The 26,887-nt window shown below is 43.1% G+C and overlaps 1 protein-coding gene across 1 annotated transcript; it reads right to left on the bottom strand.

The window, feature by feature from the left end:
* qsox1 (quiescin Q6 sulfhydryl oxidase 1) lies at positions 1 to 26,887 on the bottom strand. The gene is made up of 13 exons (XM_070960233.1): positions 26,523 to 26,887; positions 25,517 to 25,617; positions 24,122 to 24,170; positions 23,718 to 23,820; positions 22,525 to 22,615; positions 22,128 to 22,273; positions 18,513 to 18,647; positions 18,301 to 18,430; positions 11,087 to 11,209; positions 9,661 to 9,799; positions 8,203 to 8,379; positions 2,151 to 2,312; positions 1 to 1,989 (listed from the first exon to the last, which is right to left on the bottom strand). The coding sequence occupies exons 1-13, from the start codon at positions 26,812 to 26,814 to the stop codon at positions 1,151 to 1,153; spliced, it is 2,487 nt and encodes an 828-aa protein (XP_070816334.1). The 5' UTR covers positions 26,815 to 26,887; the 3' UTR covers positions 1 to 1,150.

The raw sequence follows: 26,887 nt of genomic DNA, 5'->3' as shown, positions 1-26,887 counted from the left end.
TCCTTATCAAAAATAATTTTATTGATTTGGACAGAAGCTAAGAGAGACAACACAGTGTTTTTGAGATGACCAGCCAAAGCTTTACATGGTGGACTCAAGCCAAAAACAAATCCTGCTTATTCTAAAACCTTGTCCAGTGTGAACATATGCGTCGCCCTACAACACTTCATAAACAACCAGAGTAGCCGTTATGTGGACTCAGCAGTGTGATGTAATATTCAAAGATGTGACATAACCCTCGGTGTAACGTACACGAGCCAATCTGCTCTCTGGTGAAAGGGACCTGCAGGTCCAGACACAATATTCAACAATATGATGCAACTATCAAAACCTTCAGCAAATGGCAAAAACCCACACAAGCATTTAAGGACAAGGCTGAGATGCAGTCTTGATAAACACAAAAATCTCAGTGATTGGTTGGAGGGAAATGCAAGATACAGCAGAAAAAATTTCACAAATCACTGAGGAATCACAGATGATTTCAATATTTTTCAGTGTAAATATAGAAAAACTGCGACGAAATCAAATGTACTTGGTCATAGAACACAGGGATGCAGGAGGTCTCTGCCCTACTGTGAGAGATTAACAAAATAAATCACTAATTACTGGGACAAATGACAGGAATGTCAGCAAGGCAACAAAAACAAAGAAACAAACAAAAACCCACATTAGTCACATTTACTTCATACAAAAAAAAAAAAAAAATCCATTCATCTCTTATTGGTTTTACCTTCGTCCTTCGTAAGTGGTCAAACAGAATCACAAACACAGTTGATTATCTAACTCAGACACACACTCCAAACAGAAACCCTTGTCTGGAAATACACATCTACATGCACAGATCGTCCACAGCTGAGGCGTCACCTGGAAAGCTCTGGAGGCCAGATTAAATGTCAGGTTGAATTACTGACCCCATTTTCAAATCTGCTAATTTTCCCTTCTCCTCTGCCTCCACAGGTAGACGTAACACATGCAGGACATTCCAGGTAAAATGCTCTGTTGCCTGCTCCGGTTGTAGATAACAGTGCAGTGGACCACCTAAGGCGGCACTGATCTTGACATCCCCTTAGACTAACCCCAACCTGAGCCTACGTGAACCCAATGAACGTGAATCATTGCTGTATCAGGTCGAATTCGGAGGCACTTTGGTTCAGGGCAGGGCTACTTTAGCCCGCCGTAGTCTGAGACGGTTTTTGAAGAAAAGGTACATGGCCAGAAGACACAGTGAGGACAGGAAATAAAGAATGACACACAGGCTGATGTCCACTTTGGAGAATCCAATGCTCAGCACAGACATCCAGCGTCCCCTGCGGCTCAACTCGGCCTCCTCGACAAAGTACTGGCCTGTCAGTTCTCGCTTCTGCAGCCGCTTTCTCTGCTGCCCCACATCCAGCTCAAAGTCTTCTAAAGGCTGCAGGCCCACCATCCCGAGGCCTGCGTCCAGCTCCATGCCGAGCCCAAACACAGGCCCGGGCTCCTGCTCCTCCTTCCTCTGCAGGGTGCGCTGCTTGACCCGGCTGGAGGCCGCCACCCGCAGCGCCTTGGCCTTGTAGTGCTGGTTGACAAAGGAGTCGAGATCCACGATGTCCTCCTGCAGCTCTCTCATCCTCATACCCACAATGCTCGGCCTCCTGCGGGCCGGCCGCCGGCCTCGGCCCACCTCCATTTCAGGTTTGGCCCAGGGGGTCGGCTCCGATGTCTTACCCCCCATCTCATCTGCTGCTGCTGCTGCTCCTTCCCCACGCTCCTCTTCTTCATCTGCCACAGCTTCATCCTGAGGCCCCTCTTCCTCCTCCCCCTCCTCCTCCTCCTCCTCCTCTCCTTCCTCCTCTTCTTGCACATTGGGTTCCAGCGGCTGGGGATGTGTCAAGGAGTCCATGGCCTCCCTGGCTTTTCTCTCGACATGCTTCTGAGCCTCTATAGCTCGCTGCTGACTCGCATGTTTTTCCCTCTGCTTTGCCAGGACCTGGCTTTCATCTTCGAGGTAGTCTGACGAGGCGAGGAAAACAAAGACACGGGCACATTAGACGCTGATGGATTTCATGCTTATTGGGCTTATTGTACAGGTAGATGGAAGAAACACATTTGTGTCGTTTGGTAAAACCCTTGAATTAATGAGATGGGAGCTTTTCAGAAAATAAACCTTGTACCTGTGAGGATGCCGCTGGACGAGAAGTAGGACAGGATGAAGGAGAGAACCTGCTCATTGTTCCACCTGTGCTCCAAGTTATCCTTCACCATATGGCAGGCTGGACACATTTCTGGTGAAGGCCACTGGATCTTTGGGAAGTTGGGGTCTTCACTCAAAGCACCTGGAGAAATAAATGCAGACACAGCGCTCCTGATCACTCTATTAGTGAAATAAGATCAAGCAAACAGCAGCATAGGGTGGAAAAGGATGAAGTGTGACCATAAAAGGACTGCTGGGTGTTTGAAGAGTAAAAATCATGCATTGTGAGAGCCACAGAATTAAACAATAAACAATAAAACAATAGTTCTGCAGGGTAGGGCTGGGCGATATGGCTGAAAACTCTATCACAATATAAGTGTTTTATATCGGTCGATATCGATAATTATTGATATTTTTTATGACCTATTTAAAATAAGGACCGGGAGAAAAATCCATTCAATTTAAACATTTTTATTTTAAATTGAACCTTCCTCTGATTATAATCCCCTCAGCTATCAAGGCAGAAAGGAAAGGAAATGTCAACACAACCATGGAAAACACTCAAATAATAAATGTAAAAAAAATATAAAAATGTAAACAGAGAGAAACCTGAGAACTTTTTTTCTGCAGATTTAGTGCAGGAAGTTCACAAGCTGATTCACCTTCTGCTGAATAAAATGTTTTCAGATATGTGCAGTGTTTTTTAAACATAGCAGAAACTGAGGTGGACTTGACTGAACTATAAAACCAGCCTAGACATATGAACAACTTCAGTCACTCTTCTTACTCTAAACATACATGAACTATTCAATTATATTTTCATTGCAAGTGTGTTTAAAAAAAAAAAAAAAAAAAAAAAAAAAAGCATGAAGAAATGTTTATAACCTGGCTTCTCCTCAGTGCTCAGTGAAGCATGTCTTTAGCTATATGATATGCCGCTGCCTCCGTTACGTCTTCGTGCCTTTTAGATGATTTGTCATCAGGCAATGAAGCAGATACCTCTGCATGGTGGTCAGCTGCTTGTGTGGTGGTGCTGCGGTTGGCGGACGTTGGCGGACACGGCTGCGCTCCAAAGAGTGAGCGCGGCTAAGGTGGTTTAATAAGTTTGTGGTATTACCGGTCTTGGTGGGGACGACAGTCTTGCATAAGTTACAGACCACATTGGTCTGACTATGGTCCGACTTATAAAATCCAAAAAACTCCATACTGGCAAGCTGACTTTCCCTGTTTTATCGACAATTTCTTTGCTCGCTGCAGCGCTCGCAACCGAACTTGATAATGTTACATGATTGGTGTGTTAGTGTGTCTCTCTCACTGATTAGCGATTACTCCCCACGTTGCTCGGTTACCTGAGAGCGAGTGCCTTTGTTCATGCAACCAACCTTGCTTCGCAACTTCAGGTTTCTTCCGACGAAGAAAAAAAAAAAAAAAATCAAATGTTTTATCGAACGCATTTTTTATTGATATTGATGACGTGTCTATCGCGAGACATATCGCTATCGTTTTTATCGCCCAGCCCTAGTTCTGCATATGAACTACCTTTGTTTGTGATACTTAAGCATGCTGGCAGCTGCTAATGCTCTGTTTAATCAAATAGGCCTATTTCTTCAATGACTACTACTTTTCCAAAGTCTTTCACAGTAACAAACTAATAAGTACCTCCCCTAACTTACAGCTGATGATATACAAGGTCAGAAAACGCTGCATGGATCCAGATTCATTGCCACATATAAGAATCACGCAACATAAAGCGCACAGTCAGCTGCTTCATCCATTGTTGTTTCTTTTATTCTCCTCGTTGGTGCATTGACTTGAGGATGTAAAGTGCTTTGAAGACTGGATGCAATCTGTGCTGAACCCATTTGATCTTGTCACAGTGCTCGTAAAAACTAAGTGCCTATATGCATATGTGTACGTATGTGTTTAAGTGTGTATATGTAAATCATCTGTGCGTGTTTGTGTGCATGTAATCTAGGGATTGATATTTGTGTGTGTGTGAGAGTGAGAGAGAGAGAGAGAGAGAGAGAGAGAGTGTGACAGGGTTTAACAATGATCAATGGGCTTCTGGGATGTCCCAGTGGGAGGGGAGGTGAGATAATAGATGTGGCCAAAGTGGACAGCTTCCCTACACGTGGGTGCGCACACACACATACACACACAGTTTTCAGGCAGCAGACCTCGGTGCTCTGGAGCACCTGTGTTGTCCCTTCAGACCCCTTTGAAAGGGTCCAATCTCCAAATTGAACATGAGAGCAACCGAAACCTCCGAGGGGAGCTGTCCTTCTAATGAATTAGAAACTTTCTCCTTTAACGTGTTTTCTCTCTCGCTCCCCCTCGTCACTCACGCACAACACTGCATCCATGCAAATAGAGCGGCAGAGGAACAAGCATGCACACACAACATACACATGCTCATATGCAACAGACACACTCTGCACAAACACACACAGAGCAGCATCCAGTAATAAATTGCTTGTTGTCACCAGCAGGCCATTGTGTATGTGTGTGTGCATGTGTGAAGAGAGAAAAAAAAAAAAGCAGAGCAGCAGCAGGTCTGTCACTTTACAGCACTGTCAATTTACATCCTCCACCACCTCTGTCCCTGCTCCCTCCTCCTCCTCTCCACCGCTCAAGATTAATCTCAGTCATATGCATGTGTGTATGTACTCTGCATACAGTACTTTACATAAAGGATACATCAATTTTACTGTGTCCTGGATGGGCTGCAGCCTGCGGGTGTGTGTGTGGGCTTTTATACATTTCAGCAGGTGAGAGCATGCAGGCACACATGCACACGCACACACACAGCCCAGATGCCTCAGATCTCTTTCCTTATTCTAATCAGCTTGCCACGTTTGCGGCCAGGGTGACTTTAGCCATACCAGCCATATTGAGATTGCCACAATGGCCTGTCACGGAGATGTCATCGCCGCTGCGCATACATATTCATCAGGTATAAATATGTATTGTTCAGCACGTCAAACTAGCTTCCTCAGCACTAATTCTGTAAGTGAGGATCACCTACACCGAACGGCATACTGAGCCATTATGGCTGCTGGGCTGATGTCAGACATTTTATGCTCATTTAAATAATCCAGACAAAACCTAAACTGGGAATTCTGTTTACTGCATGACAGAGCTGACATTTTTATTCATGCTGACGTAAATGTGTCCAGAGCACATTTCCAAATAATGTAGAACTGTCAAGTACCAAAAACTGGTATTAAATCTTTAGTTTACTACTTCAGTTTATGAGAGCATGTTACATTAAACATGATGACAAAAATTTCAGGGTTGCTAAAATCAAGTCCAACACACATTTCCAACAGAATGCAAAAAACACAATTAAATCATCAACAAAAATCATGCAAGTCAAACATACAAAAGTAAATATGCCATAGACAACTGTGTGCCTCAACAACTGAATTAGACAAACTATTATTCACTTTTTTTTTTTTTTAAGTAAAGAGAAACTTCTGCACAACCTTGATAATATTTTAAGGCAATGTCATCCACATCTGGCAGCCAGGCCGCTGCAGCAGCTGTTTTGTCTGCAGAAATGTGAGTCAGTCTCAGCCTGTTGACAAGCAGCAACAGGACTGAGCTGCCACCGGTCTCAATTCTGCTGCTGCGAGGAGGCCGAGGGCCCTGGGGCCTCTTTGTTGCCAGCTAAATTAATTGTTCGGCCGCTTTACAAATAGCTGCTCTTTCATGCATGGCTGCTCCTGAAAGGAGGGGCGGGGAGGCCTGCTAAAGAGCTCCCCTTTTGGCAAAGGAGACAGGAGGGGTTGAGTGGATGGAGGGACAGAGTGTGCTCTCCTCGGGGAGACGCTGCCACTCATTGCTACAAACACAGCTAAACCCTCCACTCCTCCCTCTCTCCCCTGATTCACCCGACTTATCCCCTGTGGACCCCGACTCACCCTCCACCATGACTAACTCCCCCTGCCACACGCCACAACTTGACCCATGCTTGAAGAGGCTGCGTGTATGTGCGTGTGTGTGTTAGGGAGGGGGAGGAAAGGAGTGGGGAGGGAGCGCGTGTGGCTTGTGTCGTGGTGTTTGCCACCTGCTGTCACACAATACCTTGGGAATTGTGTGTTTGTGTGTGTGTGGGCAAAGAGGGCTGGTTCCTGGGGGACCCATCCTGTGAGGATGCTGTGCTATTACTTGTCAAGCGGAGGATATGAGTCTCAGGGGATGCTGAGTGGAAAGAGAGAAAGACTGCCACAGGAACAGAGGAAGAGAGGGAAGACGGATGGATGATGGTGGTGGGTTGAATAGTGTTTAAGTGTCTGGGGAGCAGACACACGCAGGGATGAGTGTCCTTCTGGCCCCTGCTGTTCAGGACACAAGGTGTCCCTGAGATAGAAGAGGGGGCAGTCAACACAAACAAAAGATAGTGATTTAACAAAGTGGGCTGTTAATGACAGCCCTGTGCCTAATAAAATCATATGAACACAGGCAAGGGAGGAGGGACGACGAGGAGCTGTTTAATGCTCTGACTGATGTGCAGAAGCGGAATATGCCAATACAGCACAGTCAAAAAGAGAGAAAACTTCAAACATTTACATACAGAGCAAGAAAAACAGAAGTGTGGACTGAGGATTGGAGGAGAACTGAAAATGCAGGAAAAATTTCTGTGTATGGCCTAATAAAACTTAATAACAAGAGTTTACATGGATAGAAATTCCTGGTAGTTTGTTGTACAAACGCATGAGGAAAAGCTTCAAGAGCAAGGTTTGGGGAACTAAGTCTGGAGGAGATATGACAGATATGTAAGAAATGGTTGATGACTGGTAAGGCGATAGTGGTCAGACAGTGGGCTGTGTGAGAGAATCAGAGTAAGGGTGTGAGAAGGATGGTCGATGGCAGAGGGGGGTCAGGAGAAAATGGGTGAGGTGGCAGCAGATGATACTTGGGGGGCTAAGACAGGGTGACAGCTGGTGTCTGATCTGAGGATCCATTCTTCCTCCTCCCCGCACCCTCTTAGTCGTATTACAAAGACTGACCATTAGAGGAAACTGGAACTGAAAATCTTCCCCAGAACTGAGAAAAGTAATGCTTGAGATGCCATGATGTAGATAGGTAGACACAGAAAAGAGGTGTGTGGAAAGAAGAAAAAGTGGGACGGAAAGAGTGGGAGTGACAGGGATGGATTAGCACACTGAGGTGTATAACATGAACTTACAATGAGATGGACTTAAGTCGGTTTCACAACAATTATCTTCATCACAGACTGCATCTCCTGTATAGTGTTGAATGCAGAAAGCAAACATCCCCTTTGCTCTTGCATTAGGGCTGCAATTAACAATTTCATCATCAAGTAATCTGCCAATTATCTTCTCAGCTAATCGACTCTGTTGTTTTTGTCCGTAAAATGTGAGAAATGCTGATTGGAATTTCCCAAAAACCACCCTAACATCTTTAAATTGCTTGTTTTGTCTGACCAACAATTCAAAACCCAAAGGTATTCAGTTTTCAGTTGGATTAAGTACAGAAAAGCATCAAATCCTGAAATCCGTAGCATCAAAAAGACCCCAAAAACAAGATAACCAAGGTGGTTAGAACCCTAAACTGGGATCCACCCTGTATGTTACAGCCTGTCGCAGATGTCAAGTTACATCAAAACAGATGAGTTACATCAAAACACACTAACGGTCAGAGTTGTGTGTTTTGATGTAACTTGACAAATACTTTGTTTGAATGTCAAAGAAACCTGGTTATGCTCTCATTTATCCTCGAATTTACTTCTCCTGACCTAACAACGCAGGTCAGGGAGGTGTAGATGGAGGCCAACAGTGCTGTATTCCTCCGTATTCGCTGCGCTACCGTCACTATGGAACGATTCAAACACATCTGAACGATCTGAAATACGTGACATTACGGAAGCTAAAGATGCTATGACTGCTAATTCGCTGTAATTTTGAGAACACTACAAAAAGTGTACCACAGCTGGAATAAAAGAAGAATCACCTCTTATTTTCACAAAAGAGATTCTGCAAACTAGTGACAGATGTCCTGATTCCTACCTGCCAGTCTGTTGTTGACGCGGTTGTGTCTGGACCAAAGCCACAGGACCGCTGACGACATCGTGTTCACCTCCACCATACTCTCCCTTGCCATGTTCTCAAAATGCTCGGCACACGGCCTGCAGCCAAAGAAGCTGCGGACGTAGCTTCTCATCGCACTCAACACCTCCTGCGGATCTGGAGGGGAATGGCACGAGTTTGGTTAATGCTGCATGTCACAATAAAAACAGCATCACAAATTCCTACAAAGTTCACTTCAAACGCCAACTTTGTTCTGCATCTGGATTTTGTTACTTTAAACAGGAAAAGTAAATGCAAAACCTCATGGATTACCTCCTCTCAACAAGGAGAATTCAGTCATTATCGGTAATGTAAAGCAGTCACCTGCCCTGTAAAGCTGGTCCTCTTCATAATGTACCGTTAACCTGTGCTGTAGCCTAAAAGCTTGCTGATAGCAGTGTGTGTGCATGGCTTCCTGGATTCCCACGGTTATGTGGGCCAGGAGTCAGAGAGCTGGGTTAACCCCATATTGAGATGAATTATCTATGTGAATGGGATAACTCAATCTGGAGATTAAATACACTTAACCCGCTGTGTGAATGGTGGCCAGGCTGTTGTCTCAGGACATCAACAGGCCACAAACATATTTTCCTGGAGTTGTTTGCTTTTGTTCTCAGCTTAGTGGGACCTTCAGATGAACCGTACTGACAGTGGGAATGTGTGTGTGTGTGTGTGTGTGTTAAGGTTGGGCTTGTGTTAGGCATGTGTTCAGACCTTTACTAATGTGTTCACACCTTTAAGAATCTGTACACTGTATGAAATGGAGCATGGAGCAATGGAGTTTTATGTTACGGTCAAAACTGTACAGTATGTGTGTGTGTGTATCCCCCATTAAGCTGGTGGTCTGTGGGGGGCCAGATGGACACCCCCTTTTGGCCAGTCCATCTGCAGGTCACATGATGGTCCCTAAACCTTGGGATTAACCTCTGTGTGAGTGTGAGTGTGTGTATGTGTGTGCATGTATGTGTGTGTGAGTTGAAGGGAGATTAAAGTAGCTGCCAGGAGTGGAGCCTCTGGTCATCTGCCTGTTTTATTAACCACTCACATTCCACTAATCTAACATAATCCCTTTCCACACAGTCACAATTAGGCTCAATTTTAGCTGTGACAAAATGGCAAAACAAAGGATGAAAACCTCAAAGAATTCTGGACAAAACTTCCCCATGATATGTGTTTGTGTTTCTAAGTGTGTGTTCAGTCTTTTCTCTGTGTGACGTTAAATAAGGTCAGCGTGAAAGAGAAGCAGAGCGCCAAACATTCCTGGGCTAATTTGTTTACAAAGCCTGACAAAGCCCTCGTCCTCAGTCCAGCCCCGTCTTTGTGAACTTTCAGTGGCCCTTTTCATTCACAGCAATAAAAACGCAGTGTGTGTGTGTGTGTGTGTGTGCGTGTGTGTACCTGTGCCTCCAGTCTTCTTTGCCTGGACAGTGAGAACATGGAAGAGAGTCCACACCCCGCAAGGGTAACGTCTGAAGTGGGGTTGTGAACCCTGACAGCCCACCCACCTGACTCCTTCAGGCAAAGCAGTGTCTGCAGACTGAGAGAGAGGAAGACAAATAAACACACAAACACCAACTGCAGACAAATGGGGGGAAGGAAACAAAGACAAAAGCTCAGAAGACAAACTACTAACTGGTGATATTCTACATTTTTCTGCCACAGATAGACTTGGAAATTAGAAAGTTTTGAGACACACATCAATGTTTTTGCCGTTTTAATGGGACTTGTTGACAATAAGAAAAAAGACCAGCTTCATCCTTTAAATGAGACTAAATATCAAAGAGTCTCCAAAAAGTGGAGCCTCTTCAGCATCTCCCAACCTGTTCAACTTAATGAAAGCTGTTCCACGTAGTTTTCTTGATCAATAAGAAGTCAATCTCAGGTTAATGGCTAAGCCCTCCGCTAATGAACAGAGGCTATCCAGATCTCTACCCACGAGCCACAGTTGAATCCAATAACATATTTTCTCTGACATAAAGTCGTTTCTCTCACCGCACTGCATCGCCATCGCTGGCATGATTGACAGGGTTACTCGCATGTCAATAGTAATGATTTGGTCTGTGTGTATGCGTGTGTCTGTACAGAGTCCATTTCCTCTCAGGCAAAGTCTATTCATACCTTCCCATTGATTCATTGATCCATTGATTTGCCTGCTAAAAGCTAATGATGTAAGTAAGTGACTCTTTCAATTTGCGAGGGGCGGAGGCATGCAGGCTTCATTCCAAAGACAACATCACATAGATCCTCAGCTGTATGTGCTGGCACTGACACAAGGACAAAGCACATATTGAGATATCTGGATATTCCCAAAATATTTTTAATCTACTCATACCGTGTGTTTTTAGAGAAATGATCGAGATCACATTTTGACATTTCTTTGACAGAACAGGCATCACTTTGGCGCCTCTGACAAGGATTTGAACTGATTAAGTGTCCGGACTGACAAGTGACCTTGGTGTCTCAGAGGAACAAGGCTACTCCCAGACAGACGTCCTCACATCAGTCTGGGTGCATTTTGTGATGCCCTGCACTCCGCTCCCCCAGCAGCTGCTTATCTGTCTGCTCTGTCCTCCTCTCCCTTCTTTTCCGTGTAGATGCCTGCCTGTTCAAGCTCTCAAAAGTCTGTCTTTTTTCTCATTTTGCATTCATGTACTTCCTCGATGCAGTCTGTAATGGGCAGACCACTTCCGAATCCACTGAATACCAAAGATGGAAGTTGGCTTGACCGACAAGGATGAATAAGAAGGCCCAAGTTCATCGTGATACTGATGCACAAAGTCAAAACTTATTGGATATTTGTCTACACAGCTCTGTTTTGGCTCACCTGTGCTGAGTTATCCAGTACCTCTCTGAGTGCCTCATAGGAAATCTCATCACCAGTCTGGTTCTGCAGCCAAGAGTTCACAGACTTCAAAAGGTTCATCACCACTGGACGGCCTGGAAAGTACTGCAGACATAAAAGAGGCACAAAATTTTGATTTTGGAGCAGATGAGATGTAAGAGGGGCTGTAATTAACCACTATTTTCATTATTGATTAATCTGTCCGGCATGGTGAAGCAGCAGGTAGTGCGCATGCCTCACAGCAAGAAGGTCACCAGTTAGATCCCCGTGTCGGGCGGGGCCTTTCTGTGTGAAGTTTGCATGTTCTTCCGGTGCATGCATGGGTTCTCTCCGGGCACTCCGGCTTCCTCCCACAGACCAAAAACATGCTCATTAGGTTAATTGGTGACTATAAATTGTCCTTAGGTGTGAGTGTAAGCGTGAATGGTTGTCTGTCTTTGTATGTTGCCCTGCGATCGACTGGCGACCGGTTCAGGGTGTACCCCGCCTCTCGCCTGTTGACAGCTGGGATAGGCTCCAGCCCCCCTGCAACCCCGAAAGGGATAGTCGGTATAGAAAATGGATGGATGGATGGATGGATTAATCTGTCAATATGTTTTATTAAACCATTAGTGATTTAGTCTATAAAATGCTGAGAAACAGTGAGAAATCATATTTTCCCACCCATGCCCATCACATTTTCCCAGAGTGACGTCTTCAGGCTGCTTGTTTTGTTCGACATTCAATTTATTATGACAGAAAACTATATAGTCACATTCGAGCACAAATCTGTCAGCTGAGTTATTATTAAGTTGTTCATCAACTAATTGTTTTAGCTTGAAGTGTAAATATAATATACTGAGAAGAAACCAAAAATCCTGCGCACTGTTAGTTCCTTGTAATGATATATCTGTAGATTACCATTAGACTAATTGATGCCCTAATGAATCTTCACTAACAAAGTACAGATCATATAATCTATCATCTATAAGTATGTTTTAGTCAGCACACGAACATTTAAATGACAGTTTCAACCACACAACAGCTTTAAAATACAGACTGTGCTAATGTTTTTATTGATTTATCTTCTATTTATAAAAGCTTTAGGACCGTGTTGTTTTATATGGCTATAACATAGCCCTTAAAATGAGCCGTTCAAGTTAACATCTTCACCTTACGTCAACAGCATTTTTGTCCTACAAATACTATGTACCGAGCAGAAATATGTCTGGATTATCAGTTGCCATCTCATGTTGAGCAATGTTGTGCACAAGGTTTCGATGCTGCACAGAAGTTGTGGTTTGAGTGTTTTTCCTTTAAAAGAAACCCACAAGAGTGGCAGGAGCCAAGCTTAAGCCTGTTCCTTCATTAAGATCCATTTCCTAAGCCACTAACAACCACTCAGCCACTGTCTACTCAGTGCTTTCTCCAGCTGTGTACTTACAGCCTTTCAAACCGCCATGGTTACCACCACAACTGGGAGGAAACATGATACTGTAACTAGCAGAAGACGGTTTGTGAGGGGAAAGCGGAAATCCAGCTGATGGGTGTCTGAGACCAGCGATGACAGAGTGATCACACACACACAGACAAACATGTCTTCACACATATGACACTGACAATAGAAACAGCTGATGCCTTGAATGTTCAGACTGTAAAAGAGTGAAGGGCACTTCAGTGCAAATTTCAGTGCTTCCTGTTCTTACTGTAAGCCTCTCAGTTTATGATAATGGTCCTGTTTCTCAGACACAATGAAGGGATAAAGTGTTTTCCAAGACTTAAACAACAGGCAAATAGACTACTTCCATGGTAACGTTCATTAAGGCCTGCGACTACATTAAAGATTATTTTCATTATTATTGAATAGCTAAATCATGTTGTCGATAAAATGTAGAAAACTGTGAACAAACAGTCTATTCTGCTTACTATTATGCATCACAAATAAAAGTATTTGAAAAGCTGGATCGAGTCTGACAAAATGACTAAAACTATTATTTCATTATCAAAGTAGTTGTTTAATTGACTGACTGATTAATTGTCGTTGGTCTACTTCCATTTTTGAGCTTTTTGAGAAACTTTCTGGCTCTTTAACAACAGAATGAGCTAAGGGCATCACTCAACTACATTTTGAGTAATAATTATTGTTTAAGTTTATGTGGACAATAGATTTGTACAGAGTTGTGGTGAATCTGAGAGAACAAACAGAAGAAACATAGAGGAAGCAGATGACAGAGAGAGCTAAACATCTGGACCTTTTATGATCTGCATGGCTGCGTCTTTTTAATTTGGCCTCCACTGTTTGTTCAGCTACATACACCTGCACACACTGACAATCTCAGCGACACACGCCTTTCAGTCCATGGCTCAGCCGTCTGTTCACCCTCCTCTAACAGGATCTGTGTGTTATGCTCTGGCCACTTAACCAGACCCCCAGTGATCTGTTTAAACCTCCTTGTCAAAGTCTAACAGAGTCCTGCTCTTTCCTGTGCCCTCCCTCTGCACCAGAGCACTCCTGACTCCATGCAGCACCTCTCACCTTTCATCAAACTGGCCTACAGAGAAGTGAACTGTGTCACAGTGCACAAACAGATAAACTTCAACATAAAAAGACAAAACGACCCTATCTGATAAAATCCTGATTCCAAAAAAAGGATGCTGTGTAAAATATAAATGAATACAATCAACAGTTTTACAAAGTGCTCCTGAGCTCATGTAGTAACCTCCTTTATACAATCATGTGTTCACAAAGTGGTGAACCTCCCTCCATCCTCGCTTGTGAACGACTGAGCCTTTCCAGGATGCCCCTTTCATACCAATCATGATACTATCACCTGTTACCAATGAGCCTGTTTACCTGTGGAATGATCCAAACAGGTTTTTTTTTAGCGTTCCACATCCTTCTTAGTCTTTTGCTGTCACAACTTGTTTGAAACGTGTTGCTGCATCAAATTCAGAGCAAACATACACTTACAAAAGTCAATGAAGCTGATGAGGTCAAACATTAAATATATTTTATGCTGTTTTCAATTAAGTATCTTTAAGAAAGGATTAGAAAATCATCACATTCAGTTTCATGTTTTACACAGCGTCTCAACTTTTTTGGGTGAGTGACACACAAGGCCTTCATCACTTATCACTTTTGGAAACATTACATAGACTTGCATTCACTTCCTGGAGACTTACCCTCACCATAACCACTACTTGCCTAACCCTGACCCTTACCTTAACCTTAACCCAACTCTTCACCCTAAGATTTTGTGATTTACATGATGGGGACCTGCATTTGTCCCCGCAAGTAAGGCAAGTCACCACGATGTGACCGTGATGAGTAACACATGGGTACATATACACACACAAAAAAAAACTAAAATCTAAAGGTGGGATGTAAAGAGCAGACAAAGGCCTCTGATGGGTGCTTCTCAGTGGTGGGGGAGTGATATAATAGGTTTAGGTCTGAATGCCAACCAGTCAGAAAAGCTCATTAAACAGCCATATGAATTTAACCAGAGGAGAAAACGCAGGTGCTTCCCACTAATGGGCTTAAGTCAACATCGCCAAAGCAACACTATTCATGGGCCATGGGTCTGGAGACCACCTTAAGACTAAAATGTTTCTCATGTTCAACTTTTGCACAAACAGTATTTAGAGTTCAGAGTCATCTTTCTATGCTTTATCACTATTTGTAGTATTTTACATTGATTCCTCTTTTTCTTAACCTCCCTGTCAGTCTCTGAAACCAGACACTGAGTATTATCCAATCAAATGTCTGCTGAGATAACCATTTAATTGAGTACAAAATAAAATTAAGTGTTAGGAACACCTTGTGACTACTGATCATCAACTGGAATGGATTCATCTCCCTCTACATTTTGTCTCTCTGTATTGAGAAAACACACACACACACACACACACACGAGCCCTCCTCTAACCCTGTATCCTCCTGCCCCCATCCCAGTTGGACCATGACAATCCACTTCACCCCCGCAATATGTCATCCCTGATCCGATTAGTATCAGCAGCACTTGAGAAACCTTGTGGTGAGGGTCTCAAGAGGGAGGCATCTGTTGGCTGCAACAGGGCAGACCAGGCCAGGCCCGAGGAAGAGGACAGGGGTGAAGCCCCTTGGTAATAATCTAACTTCAATCCACCCGGGGAGGCACGGGGGGATGCTGCAGACATGTGCAGTCAACCAGCCAAAGAGCGGCCTCATCTTTTCACACACACACACACACACACACACACACACACACACACACACACACACACACACACACACACACACACACACACACACACACACACACACACACACACACACTCTTGTGTTCCACAGTCACTGAGGGGAATCCACAATCATTTGTACAAATTCCTTATGTAACAGTAATATGATCCATAATTACACTGACAGCTGGTTTTAAGAAAAACAGAGATCTTGTGTATCTATGGAACATTATATCCTGAGTCCTGGCGTGAGAAGGGCGAAGCCTGCATCCCTTTAGACCAAAGCCCCCTTCTTAATTCTTTGTTTTATTTCCCTGCCCCTCTGGGCTGAAGGGCTTCTTTCAAGAAAAGCAGGATAGAGGTGTAATCCTTAAAAACCTCTCTGTAATGCTCTCATGCTTCCTAAGATCCACCTTTTTAATCCTCATATACATGTAGAGGATTCATAAATCCGGCTCCAGCCTGACAAGACAGTAAATCTAGTAATATTATGCCTGGGTGTACAAAAAAGAAATAAATAAAAATCAAACAACCGCCATGTTTACGTGTTTGGATGAGGAGATGCGATGATGGGATGATTGTGGACTGAAAAGAAACAAACAATTCATGGAATTACAATTCTTGGACAGAACAGAGATTTACATGAAACTAATAGATAAAGGAGATGAATACATTTTCATTCAGACTCGTCCTAAAGACGTACAGAAGAAAGATTAGAAGATTAATCAACTGACAGAATATCTATAGGCAACAATTTTGGTTTTTAAGTCATTTTCAAGCAAAAATGCTTTGACATATTAAATGTTCCTGCTTCTCAAAAGGGAGTTTTTTCTTGTCTGTCATCATAGTAACCTGAGTATGTTTGGGTTTCAGACTTAATTGGCCAAAAAAAAGCAATCTTAACATGTATGACTAGACTCCAGGATATTATAATATTATTAATCAATTAATCGAGACAATCTATAATGAAAATAGTAAATGATTGCAGCCCCTACACACATGCACAATGGCAATATGACCCATGCAAATACACGCCCTCACGTATGCAAATGCACTTCCCGCTAATCATTTCTTTTGGGAAAAATTAAAACATGTGTCGTGATTGAAGAAATGTGTCACCAGTGTGAAACTGTGACACTCACACTGTCGTCAGGACATCGTGAGTCACTTTCACTCCAATCTAATCACATGACTCACGCGGGGAGTTCAGGTGTCAGATTTGTACATATTGTGCTGGTAATCAGGAAGACAAAAGGGTTTAACAGTGAGGAAAAGACGAGAAGAAATGAAGGATTCTTCTACACTAATATGCTTAATTATCTGATATTTACCATATGAACTGCTTTATATAAAACCTAATATAAAAATGTAGTCATTAAACATGTGTTTGCTTGGATCATGAGCATTTCTGACCACTAAAAGTACCATCCAGTCTCATTCCATATGTCCTTCAATTCCAGCTTCCCAATCTACTTGCTTGTCGTACATTAACTGCTCCTAACAAGCTGACTGACTGAAAGGATTCCGCCTCTTTGTAGCGAGATCGCTCAGTCAAACGACAATAAGGACTGTCACAAGCCGCGGTCAGCCGCAACAATGACGGCCTCCTCAGCCACACAAAGCCCTGCTGAGCGGCTGGTCCACTCTGGTAGGGGGACAGGCTAAAAATACCACTGGGACTTCCCGCTATTGACTAAACAAACTGGAGCTAATGGAGGCCACAGTGCTCTGCTCCCCCGCACACACTCATACACTGATACACACTAGGTTGCTACAACGCCTCCCTAGAGAGTGAGATATAATCAGAGAGATTGGTGGCAGACTAGGGCAGTGAGACAGCCTGGTGCGTAGCCAATAGGGACAGGGCTTGCAGGTCAGGCCTCATCATCACAACATGTTTGCCTCGCTGGCACACTTCAGTGAGGAAGGAGGAAAAAAGGCAACGAGGAAGCATTTGATAAGTAATGTAAAGAGCTGGAAGAAAACAGCCAAAAGCGGGAAAATTATATACAGACAAAGATGGACAAAAATATGAAAATAAATCTTTATCCTTTCAGGTGAAATATGGAAGACAGCTGAAAAAAAGTGGGAGGGGGAGGAGGCTGTTTTGGTGAACCACAGAGGATTTGCACGTTCACAAGTATTTACAGAGATGCCTGAGTGAAACCACAAGCAGGAATACTGCACGAGGGGCGGTTGGGGTATCCCAGGGAGGCTTGCTCATAATCGGGCTGTGTCTGTGTAAGGCCTGTGGGCGGCCAGTGGTTGGCAGCCACGCTTCAATCCTCCTGGGAGCCAACATCAAGAGGGTCAACAATACCCAAGAGAGTGTTTGTGCTTCTGTTCTTGTCAATGGCATCCACTACTGTTTTCAGTAATGTGTGTAAGTGTGCATGTGTCTGTGGTGAAAAACAAAACTACATTTGACAGAACAATTAATAAGGTAAATTTTCTAAACAATCTAATGGATTCTAAAGGATTAAAAAAAAACATGTCATGAAGAGGAAACTGTAAGCTACACGCTGCAAAACAACAGCTCAAATCTACAGAATGAACAAACATTCTGCTGTCTCATTCTCCATCTAGTGGTGACCCACTGTAACTACACATTTCTGTTAACTGCACGTTCATTATATCCTTAGGGCTTCTTTTTATAGAGACAAAATAGTTTGAGCAGATTTTCACTCAGATGTTGTGTCTCTATGTATCAGGAAGGTGTTGTCTTTCCTCATTACCACAGTTTACAGTAAACACTCGTCTGCTCCCTGATGACAAGGAGAGGAAAATGTCTCTGATAATCGAAAGTGAGGAGTAAAATGAGGAAAAAGCGACTGAGCTGCTTATTATGCAAAAGAGTCCTTCTGAAAAATTAATTACTCAAATACAGTATGCTGTTTTTGAAATCAGATAATTTACCAGATATTTATATTCACTCATTTGGTTTACATATTGTGTGTGTGTGAACTGTATCCGTCTATGCAGTGCTCTAACTTCACCTTTGCCATGACAGAGATGTACTTCTTGAGAGAAACCAGGGCCTCTCTTTTGATGACAGCATGAGAAGCCAGCTCCACGCGCAGAGAGTAGTGCAGGGTTGACTCCAGGTCTGCCATGTACACCCTGGACCTGTGGGCACGAACGCAGCATGTCAACGAATGATAAGAATGAGCACAGGACGGCGGTGTTGTGCTGTACGTGCTGTTCATACCCATTGAAGGGTCTCCAGGGCTCCTCTGTGGTGTTGATGCGGACCTCTGTGGCCACTGGTGGAGGCTTCCCTGACCGCACCACCCCTGGCAGCCTCTGGAGGGCGTATGAGTAGAAAGCACGAGCCTGGATGTTGCTGTGGGAGAGGAAGACAGAGAAGATCTCTCAGGTCCTTTGGCACCAGTTTGATAAAAGCCCTTCTCTGTTTCAACAAGACAATGACTCCACGCACAAAGAGAGAGTAAAAGAAATGTTCTTCACCATCACCCACCACTTCTGGGATGAACTGCAACACCAACTGCAAGTCATACCTTCTCACCCAACATCAGTGCTGAACCACACTGATGCTCTTGGGGCTGAATGGGACCAAATGCTTGCAGCCAGGAAAAATCATACATAAAGCCTTCAAAGAAGAGTGGACGCTGTTATAACAGAGTATTAAAGCCTGTGATTTTGGAATGAGATGCTCAATAGTCGCATGCTGGTGTAATGTTTGTCTGTCCACACTCTTTTGGCCATATCGTCGGCCCAGTTTTTAGAGCCATGAGTCCAGGGCATGCTCTAATCCTGCAAGGAACCTCAAATAAATGCACTGTTTATTTTGTTTTGTTTTTTTAATTTCAACCCTTTGTTTCTGCAGTCCAGCCCCATAAAAAAATGTTTTATGACCTGTATTTTTTTTGTGGCCATATATTTAACACACTTACGGGAATGCATTTCAGATACTGAGCAGATGGTGCCAGAGTAGCGTGGAACTGAGAGAGAGAGAGAGAGAGAGAGAGAGAGAGAGAGAAAGAGAGATCGCTGATCATTAAGCCATGTGATAACCCTGCAACTGGAACCACAGACATTAATGTGCTTTCTCTCTCTCCCTCCACCCCTCATATCCTCCTCTCATTTGCTTTCTCCCCTTGTCAGGAAAGGGGGGAGAGAGAAAGAGAGAGAGAGAGAGAGAGAGAGAAAGAGAGAGAACTGTGAAACTGGAATAGGATGGTAATAAGGAGGATGGATACTCTGGGCCCACGCTCACTCACACCAGCCCAGGACTCAATTACGCCTGTGTGTGTGGTGGGAGTGTACAGATGTGGAGGGAGAGCCATTCATCCAGCGATTCCCTGGGCCGACGTGCAGGCAGGCATCAGGGTGAGCTGGGGGGGGGGGGCATTCACCTGGGACCAGCACACATTACATGCATGACGAATGTGAGACGCCCCCGCACGCTCGCGCACACACACACACACACACACACACACACACACACACACACACACACACACACACACACACACACACACACACACACACACACACACACACACACACACACACACGCTGCTCTCCCAGGATCAATCAGATATTCAGTGATGATGGGAGGCCATCTGTCGCCGTGTGCGGCTGGGGCTTGTTTGGCAGGTGAAGCCAGAAAAGCAATGGCATTGTTTTCATGCAAGAAATTAAAAAACCTCCCCTCTGTACAGTGATGGAGATGAGGGGGGTTGGAAGGGGAGAGATGGAGGGTGAATAAATAAATCAGCAATAAATCATTTCCTTTTTGCATTTGTCAACTAAAAAGAGTCCTCTTTGCATGCCAAGTTATTGAAACAGCCAAACAAAGAGGCAGAAACAGCAGATGAATTTGCAGGGTGAAGAATGATCAGCGCCGCTTTATGATAGTGAATAATGGGAGCGATTTTGATGCTCTGATCCCATTAAGAGGCCAGATGTTTAAAAGTATTCTCATGAATAGGGTTCAGATAATGAGCACGCGATGAAGGTTTTCACATGGAAAGCAAAGTTGTTGCTTGTGGAACAATAGCAACCGAAGGGAAGTAAACTTGGTGTTTGTGTATTTCAGATCAAGCTGAATGGAAATTACTGGAAAAAGTTTGAGATGTTATTGAGATGTATACAAAATAGCTTATGTGCACCTCACACCTTCCAATCACATCCACACACTCAATATGAATTAAACTGTTAACGTTGCTGTGGCTCACTGGCGTATCCTGCATGTCTAAATGTTCCTAATAAAAATGAAGAAATATTATTTCTTAAAACTAGGTCTTGTCCTTTCTTCAGTTTAATAATAATGTTGAAAATCTAGTAGTTCAAGCTTTGTGTGCCATTTGTAAAAGCAGCCTGCTGCATTTTTGATGACTTCAGACAATAAACAATTGTACGCTGTGTGGTGCTTGCAGACAAAGCTCGATGCACACACAAACACACACGCAGAACAGTACCAGCATTCTTTTTCCACTTCGTACCCGTGCACTACCCTTCACATCACAGATGACAATCAGCCATTCTGCTATTTGCTCAAGTTTCAGCTCATTGTTACATCCTGTAGGAGGTGGTGCTTAGTTACTGTGGAAAGGACAACAAAACATTTAGACAGCGAGTCTGCACAGGCACTGACTTCATTCACCTGCGCCCCTTACTCGATGACAAAGAATAGTAGAAACACTGTATAAATTCATGTTCTGTCTTTCAAATACAATATTGGACATGTCTGTATCTTAACCCTTTGGGACATTGTCCTTAAACTGCCTCACAAAACACAGTAGTCCTGCACACCCACACAGGTGTTTCCTCTTATTCTGGCTAATTAGACCTCTGCTCAGGTGGAGGTTCAGCAGAGTCCCCCATGGAAACCACTGGGAAGCAAATTTCAATATGGTTTGCACAATGCAAGAAACAATCATGGGGATCAGACAGACGTAAATCAAGCACAGTATGTAAACGCCTCAGACGAGGTCTAAGAGTTGAAGGACCAGTGCAGGTGGACCTTTAAATTAAAAGAACATCCCTTTGTTGTAAACTAATCAATAGAGAACAAGCCCTCTTTTTAAAAGTATGAAATATTACTAAAAAGTTAAGTAAGGCATATCCGTGAAGACATATGTTTAAATGTTTAGCTTATAGAGAGAAATGGATGTGTCACAGAGTTTACTTCCTATTTGATACCCTCCCCCTTAATGTAGTCAGTCCCCCAAAACCTGTGTGATTATGCTCTATGGTGAAGGGCTACTGAGTAGGGAGCTGTTTGAGTATCAGCCTTAATGCTGTGTGCAGTCTTTGTAAACTGTCTAAAAAAACAACTGTTACTTGTATCAACTGTTACAGTTGATGTCTGAACTGTAAACACATCACATCCTTAAGCAGAGACAAACCTACAGGAGTGTTTGCAAAAGTAAATTGAAAAGCTTTTATAAACTGGCATAAAAAATCCATATTTTATTGTATTACCATCAAATATTCATGTATAATTAAAACAATTATTATTACTGTTATCATTATCATAAAGGTCTACATGATACTTTATGTTTATGTGACATGAAATCTTTCTGTGGTGGAAATTGTATTTTCACAATGAAGCTAATGAGGTCAAACATTAAATATATTGTTTTTGTACTGTTTTCAACTGAGTGTATGCCAAAAAAAAAAAAAAAGCCAATTATCACATTCTGTTTATGTTTTACACAGAATCACAACTTTTTTGCAGTTGTTTTGGGGTTGTGAAAGGTAAAGCTGCCAAACATCATCAGGATGATAATTTGAAAATATAAATTGCACAGCTCTGTGTTGTGCAGTGGAAGTGAAATACTGTGCAGATACTCACACTTGGAGCCTCGTGAAGTTGCCTCCAGGATAGTAAAGGTAGCAGGATGGAAACTCAGTCACTCCCAGTTTGGTTACCAGACCCTCCTCAGTGCTCAGGACTCTCCGCACTGCAACGTTCTCAAACTGCAACAGGTCCAGAGTGACCTGAGGGGAAGAAGTGCACACACACATGCACACAATTAAACAAACATTTAGCCATGTTATATTTCAACATACTGACTTATAGTTAGTATATGTCATGTATAACTGTGTGTCATTTCCAACCAAAGACCATGTGGATAAAGGATTTCTTTACAACCAAACATTACTTTCCCTGTCTGTTTAAAAAAAAAAAAAGCGAATCGTATTCTAGAGAGGAGAGAAACACATATCTAAGGCTGATGGAAACCTCTTACCTCTCGGCCGATGTAGGATTTACCATCCTCGAAGATCAGAGCCAGGTGCTGAACGTTGTTGGTCTCAAAGAAGCTGTCAATCTCTGCTTGGCTGAAGAGAGAAGAGAAGAAGAAAACATGTAAAAGTGGCTCCTTGCACCCAAGTTACACTAAGCCTTGAAGAACCTCCAAACATCAGTAAATCGTGGGGGGATCAGCTATTGATCGAGGAGAAATTAAAAGGAAGAATAAAACAAATGCAGAATTTTATGGACACATTTTATCTAAAAGAAAAAAGGGGGGGCATCCTAAAATGAAATTAAGAAGGCTGTATTTCATTTGGTCTTTTGTCTGATTTTGCTTTGGATCTCCTTCATCGCTGCACAGGACTATGTTTATTTGAAAAGCACAGACACCCACATCTCTAAACATTACAACTACTGTACTCCAGCATGATATTTGCTCTCAAGTGTCTTATTTCCACTTTAAACAGTTCTTTTGGTTGATACAAGAACAATTTGGAATTTCTGCATGACGCAAGAAAGCATGATGGCTCACATACATTTATTATTTTCTATCTAAAATAACAAAAAGAAGAAGAAAACCTCACAATTCTGACAGCAGTAATGGTACGTTCCCTTTAAAGTTAAAAAGAGAAATAAACATGACTTCCTGCTTCCTTTTCCTGCACCACCAGTAAAATAAACTGTGTAAGCAGTGTCTGAATACATGCAAGGCAGTGTGTGTGGTCACAGAGCTGTGGCCTAGCAGTGATGCCACAGTAAACCAAGCAATAATCACTTTATCTCTGGTAATTTGTCAAATGATTCTGTAACTAACAAATAAGAGTGCAAATGAGATCAGATAAAATGGGTTTCTGCAGCAGCAAAGCACAGGCCTGCAATAAAGGACAGAGGAAATACTGTAGCTAAACCTGCAACTATAATTCACAAAACTGTGGGATTACATGAATATAAGGAAGCATAAACTCAGCACATTTCAATAGAAGTGTAAAATAGGTAGGTGTGGGTTTGAATGTGGACTCACTGAGTCCTTATTGTATATATAAGTACACGTTTAAAGATTGTGACAAACCTGAAAAACAGATAAACTGACATTAAGTTCACAACTACTCGTCACTCAATAAAAATCAATCCAAAGAATCTTACCATTAAATTCCTACAATAAAAATGGCCATGCATGTGTGTATTTACCTAGTGGGCTCCAGTGGGGGGCAGGCGGGGGGCCAGGGCTCTTCATGGGTTTCCAGTCTGTCTATGATCCTGTGACGGAGCCCCCGAACATCACGAGGGAAACCTGGAAGGCCAAAGAGCATCAGGAGAACATTATACATCGCTGTTAGCCCTCATGCAGGATTATCATTCACTACAACACAATAATGACCTGAGCGTGCATATAAACAACTAACTCACTGCAATATTACATAAGTGTCTGCACGAGGTGATCTAAACCAAAAATAAAATATCAGGCAAAAGGCTGACAACACCATGATCAGTATGCATACTCCTACTCTGACGTGACTGATTGAAACTGCATGTTCTCTATGAAAGACTACTTGTTTTTATTGGCCTGAATTCTTGCGTGTGTGCAGTAGTACCTTGAAAAGACTGTCCTTTAGAACCAGCCTTAGAATAAGCATGGAAGAACTGCAAAGTGAAAGAGAGAGAAGGTTCGGGTTATGAAGGAAGTTGAGTGAAAGAGAGAAGTGATATCAGATGAGACGGCCCTCACACAGCCACGAGAGAAGTGAGGCGATCTTGTGTAATATTTGGTGGGTGGGCGGTGGGGGTGGTGGCGGTTGAGAGCAGCTCTCCCCTCTGCACACCTTGACCCTTAAATGCTTCCTGGTTAAAATGAGTAGCAGATGTTGGGTGTTTAAACAGAGGTAGCTCTTTGTTTCGGCGGCTTTCACTGGATGACAGCGATAAAGAGTGAGAGCGAGAGAGCCTTATACGCACACTGCTGCTGACTGTTCACATATGCTACAAATACAAATGCAGATGTTTGATGCTGGAGCGTTTTTGTCGTGTAGCTGCTGATCAGGCAAAAGTTAACTCTACCGGGAAAAGAGTTTTGCATCTACAGTATCTAACTCAATCTGTCATGTTCTCAGAGCTTCAAACATCCATCAAAAATGATATATAAACCCCTGCTCTTACACACAAATTACACTGAATTCTAATAATACTGCTGAGACGAGGAGAAAAGTTCCTTGTTGACTGAATAACAACTTTCCACAGTAGATGTTTTAGATTTTCAAGTTACTTAATGACAGACTGCCCTCCAAAAAGGTTATTTTTGTTATACAACAGAACATTACATTTTTTCAAAAACACAGAAACTATTGAAATTTCTGGGGAAATTTCGGTGTTTATTTATAATTTATCCAACTCCTTTTAAGAAAGTAGTTAACAACTCAAACACTCATAGATAGGATAGACGGAGCCTGGTCATTTAGGCAGAACAGTGCAGCTCTTGTACCTGCAAAGGAGTATTGTGTTTCCACACATGCACATTCTACACAACATGGTAATTAAAACCAAACAGTATCAGAGCTGAAAAGGGGAGCTCACACGCACATTCAAACAAAACTGTTAACATTCCTGATTTTATGGTCCGGTCAGTGAATGCAGCATGGAACTGAAGAGACCAGAAATGGGATGTATCTTAACGCAGTCTGGTGTACTTCTAATGTATTCCTTTTTACACATCATGGACTACAGGACAGCACCTTCTCTCCTTTATAATTAAGAAAAAATAAACATTACCTCACCAAACCAGAGCTGCAACAAGTGATTACTTCCCTCATCAAGAATTACTTGAATAATTAACAGTAAGACGAAAATTAGCTTAAGACTTACTCCAACACTTCATTGCTCTCACAGTCTGTAAAGTCTGCAACAGTAGACACAGTGGTCTCCTCATCACACCTGTCCCTGGTCATCAGCAGCCATCATTAAGAAGGGAGAACAGTTCGTATGCTTTATAATACCTTTATCGAGGGATATCCTGTGATGCTGAAGCCAGCGCAGACCTTCCTGTTCGCCTCTGCAGCACAGTCAATGGCTGCCAGGTCCACAGCAGGCTTCCACTCTGAAGAACAGACATCAAACAGATTGAGAGAGCCACGGTAAATATTTAGTGTACTGTCTACTGCGCCATGTACACTCTACTGACACTGGATGGGGCACTGTGTTGTCCCTGTGTGTGCCAGTGTGAACTTCCACAAGAGGTCTGTGCGCCCTGATTGAGAAGTGAAACAAAAATCATGAGTAGACATCCTTACTTTCCACTTTTCATATTACTTTTTAATCTGCGAAGGAAGGCGGTGAACTCATCCCATGCACTGTCAGTGGCGGGCCTGTGCAGACTGACTTCCATTTTGCTTGTCATCTAGAGGTTTATTGTAGCTGAGAGACATGCAAAAATGGAGGTTTGTCATGATGTTATCTGCATGTGATCCTACTTTCCATTAAACACCAGCTGGATAACCCTCCTAACTCCACAGGCACTTGATGAGACTGAAATACCCCATGACAGTGTCAGGCCTCCCGCCATCATCAGAAACTTTGCACTTGACTATCAGCCTAATTATATTTATTCTCGCGGCTGTGTGATATTTCTTTTGGCTCACGAGCTACAGAAACTGTTGGAGGATGTGATGAAGAGAAACAGTGCTGAGCAGAATAAAAACACATTCATTAGATCATATGCTCTAATTCACAGACAGACACAACAGCTCACTGTCTCACTGTTTCCATGCAGATGATAGAAGATACAGGGAGGTGTAGCTTTGGCAACATTCAAGATAGCGACAGATTAATAATAGATTATCACTCCTAAAACACTGGAGTACCGTGTGAATAAAACAAGCTCGGCGGTGTAAAACTATCAACAAAACAACGCAGAGTAAATGATGAATGACAGGACTACAACGCAAACTTCATCGCCGTTGTAAACAGCTTCAGCTACGTGACTTGGAGCAAATCCTCACCAACCTTTAATGTCTCTGGCCAGACTTTTGTACACCGGAGAAAAGGCGACACAGTGTCCGCACCACGAAGCATAAAACTCGGCAACTATAGCAGCGGAGGAGTTGATCAAAACCGACTCCACATTTTCCGGTGTTAGCAAGATGACTTGGTCAGAAGTAGAGTACAGTCCAGCCTCCGCGGCAGAGGGGAAAAGAAGACAAAAACAGAGCCAAACCGCAGACGTTGCTATCTTTCTGGAATATATCTGTATTTCTCCAGCAAACCGAGACGTGGCACGGCCGTAGCGCCGCGCCATCTTCCCCGTCCGAGCTGCTGCCGCTAACCGTCGGTCCGAGCGTTTCCACCTCCGGCTCTCAAAACTTCTCACA

Source organism: Chaetodon trifascialis, chromosome 4, assembly GCF_039877785.1.
Source record: "Chaetodon trifascialis isolate fChaTrf1 chromosome 4, fChaTrf1.hap1, whole genome shotgun sequence".
Classification (NCBI taxonomy): Eukaryota; Metazoa; Chordata; class Actinopteri; order Chaetodontiformes; family Chaetodontidae; genus Chaetodon; species Chaetodon trifascialis.
The sequence above is the reverse complement of the archived record's forward strand: the minus strand, read 5'-3'. Positions and strand labels throughout refer to the sequence as shown.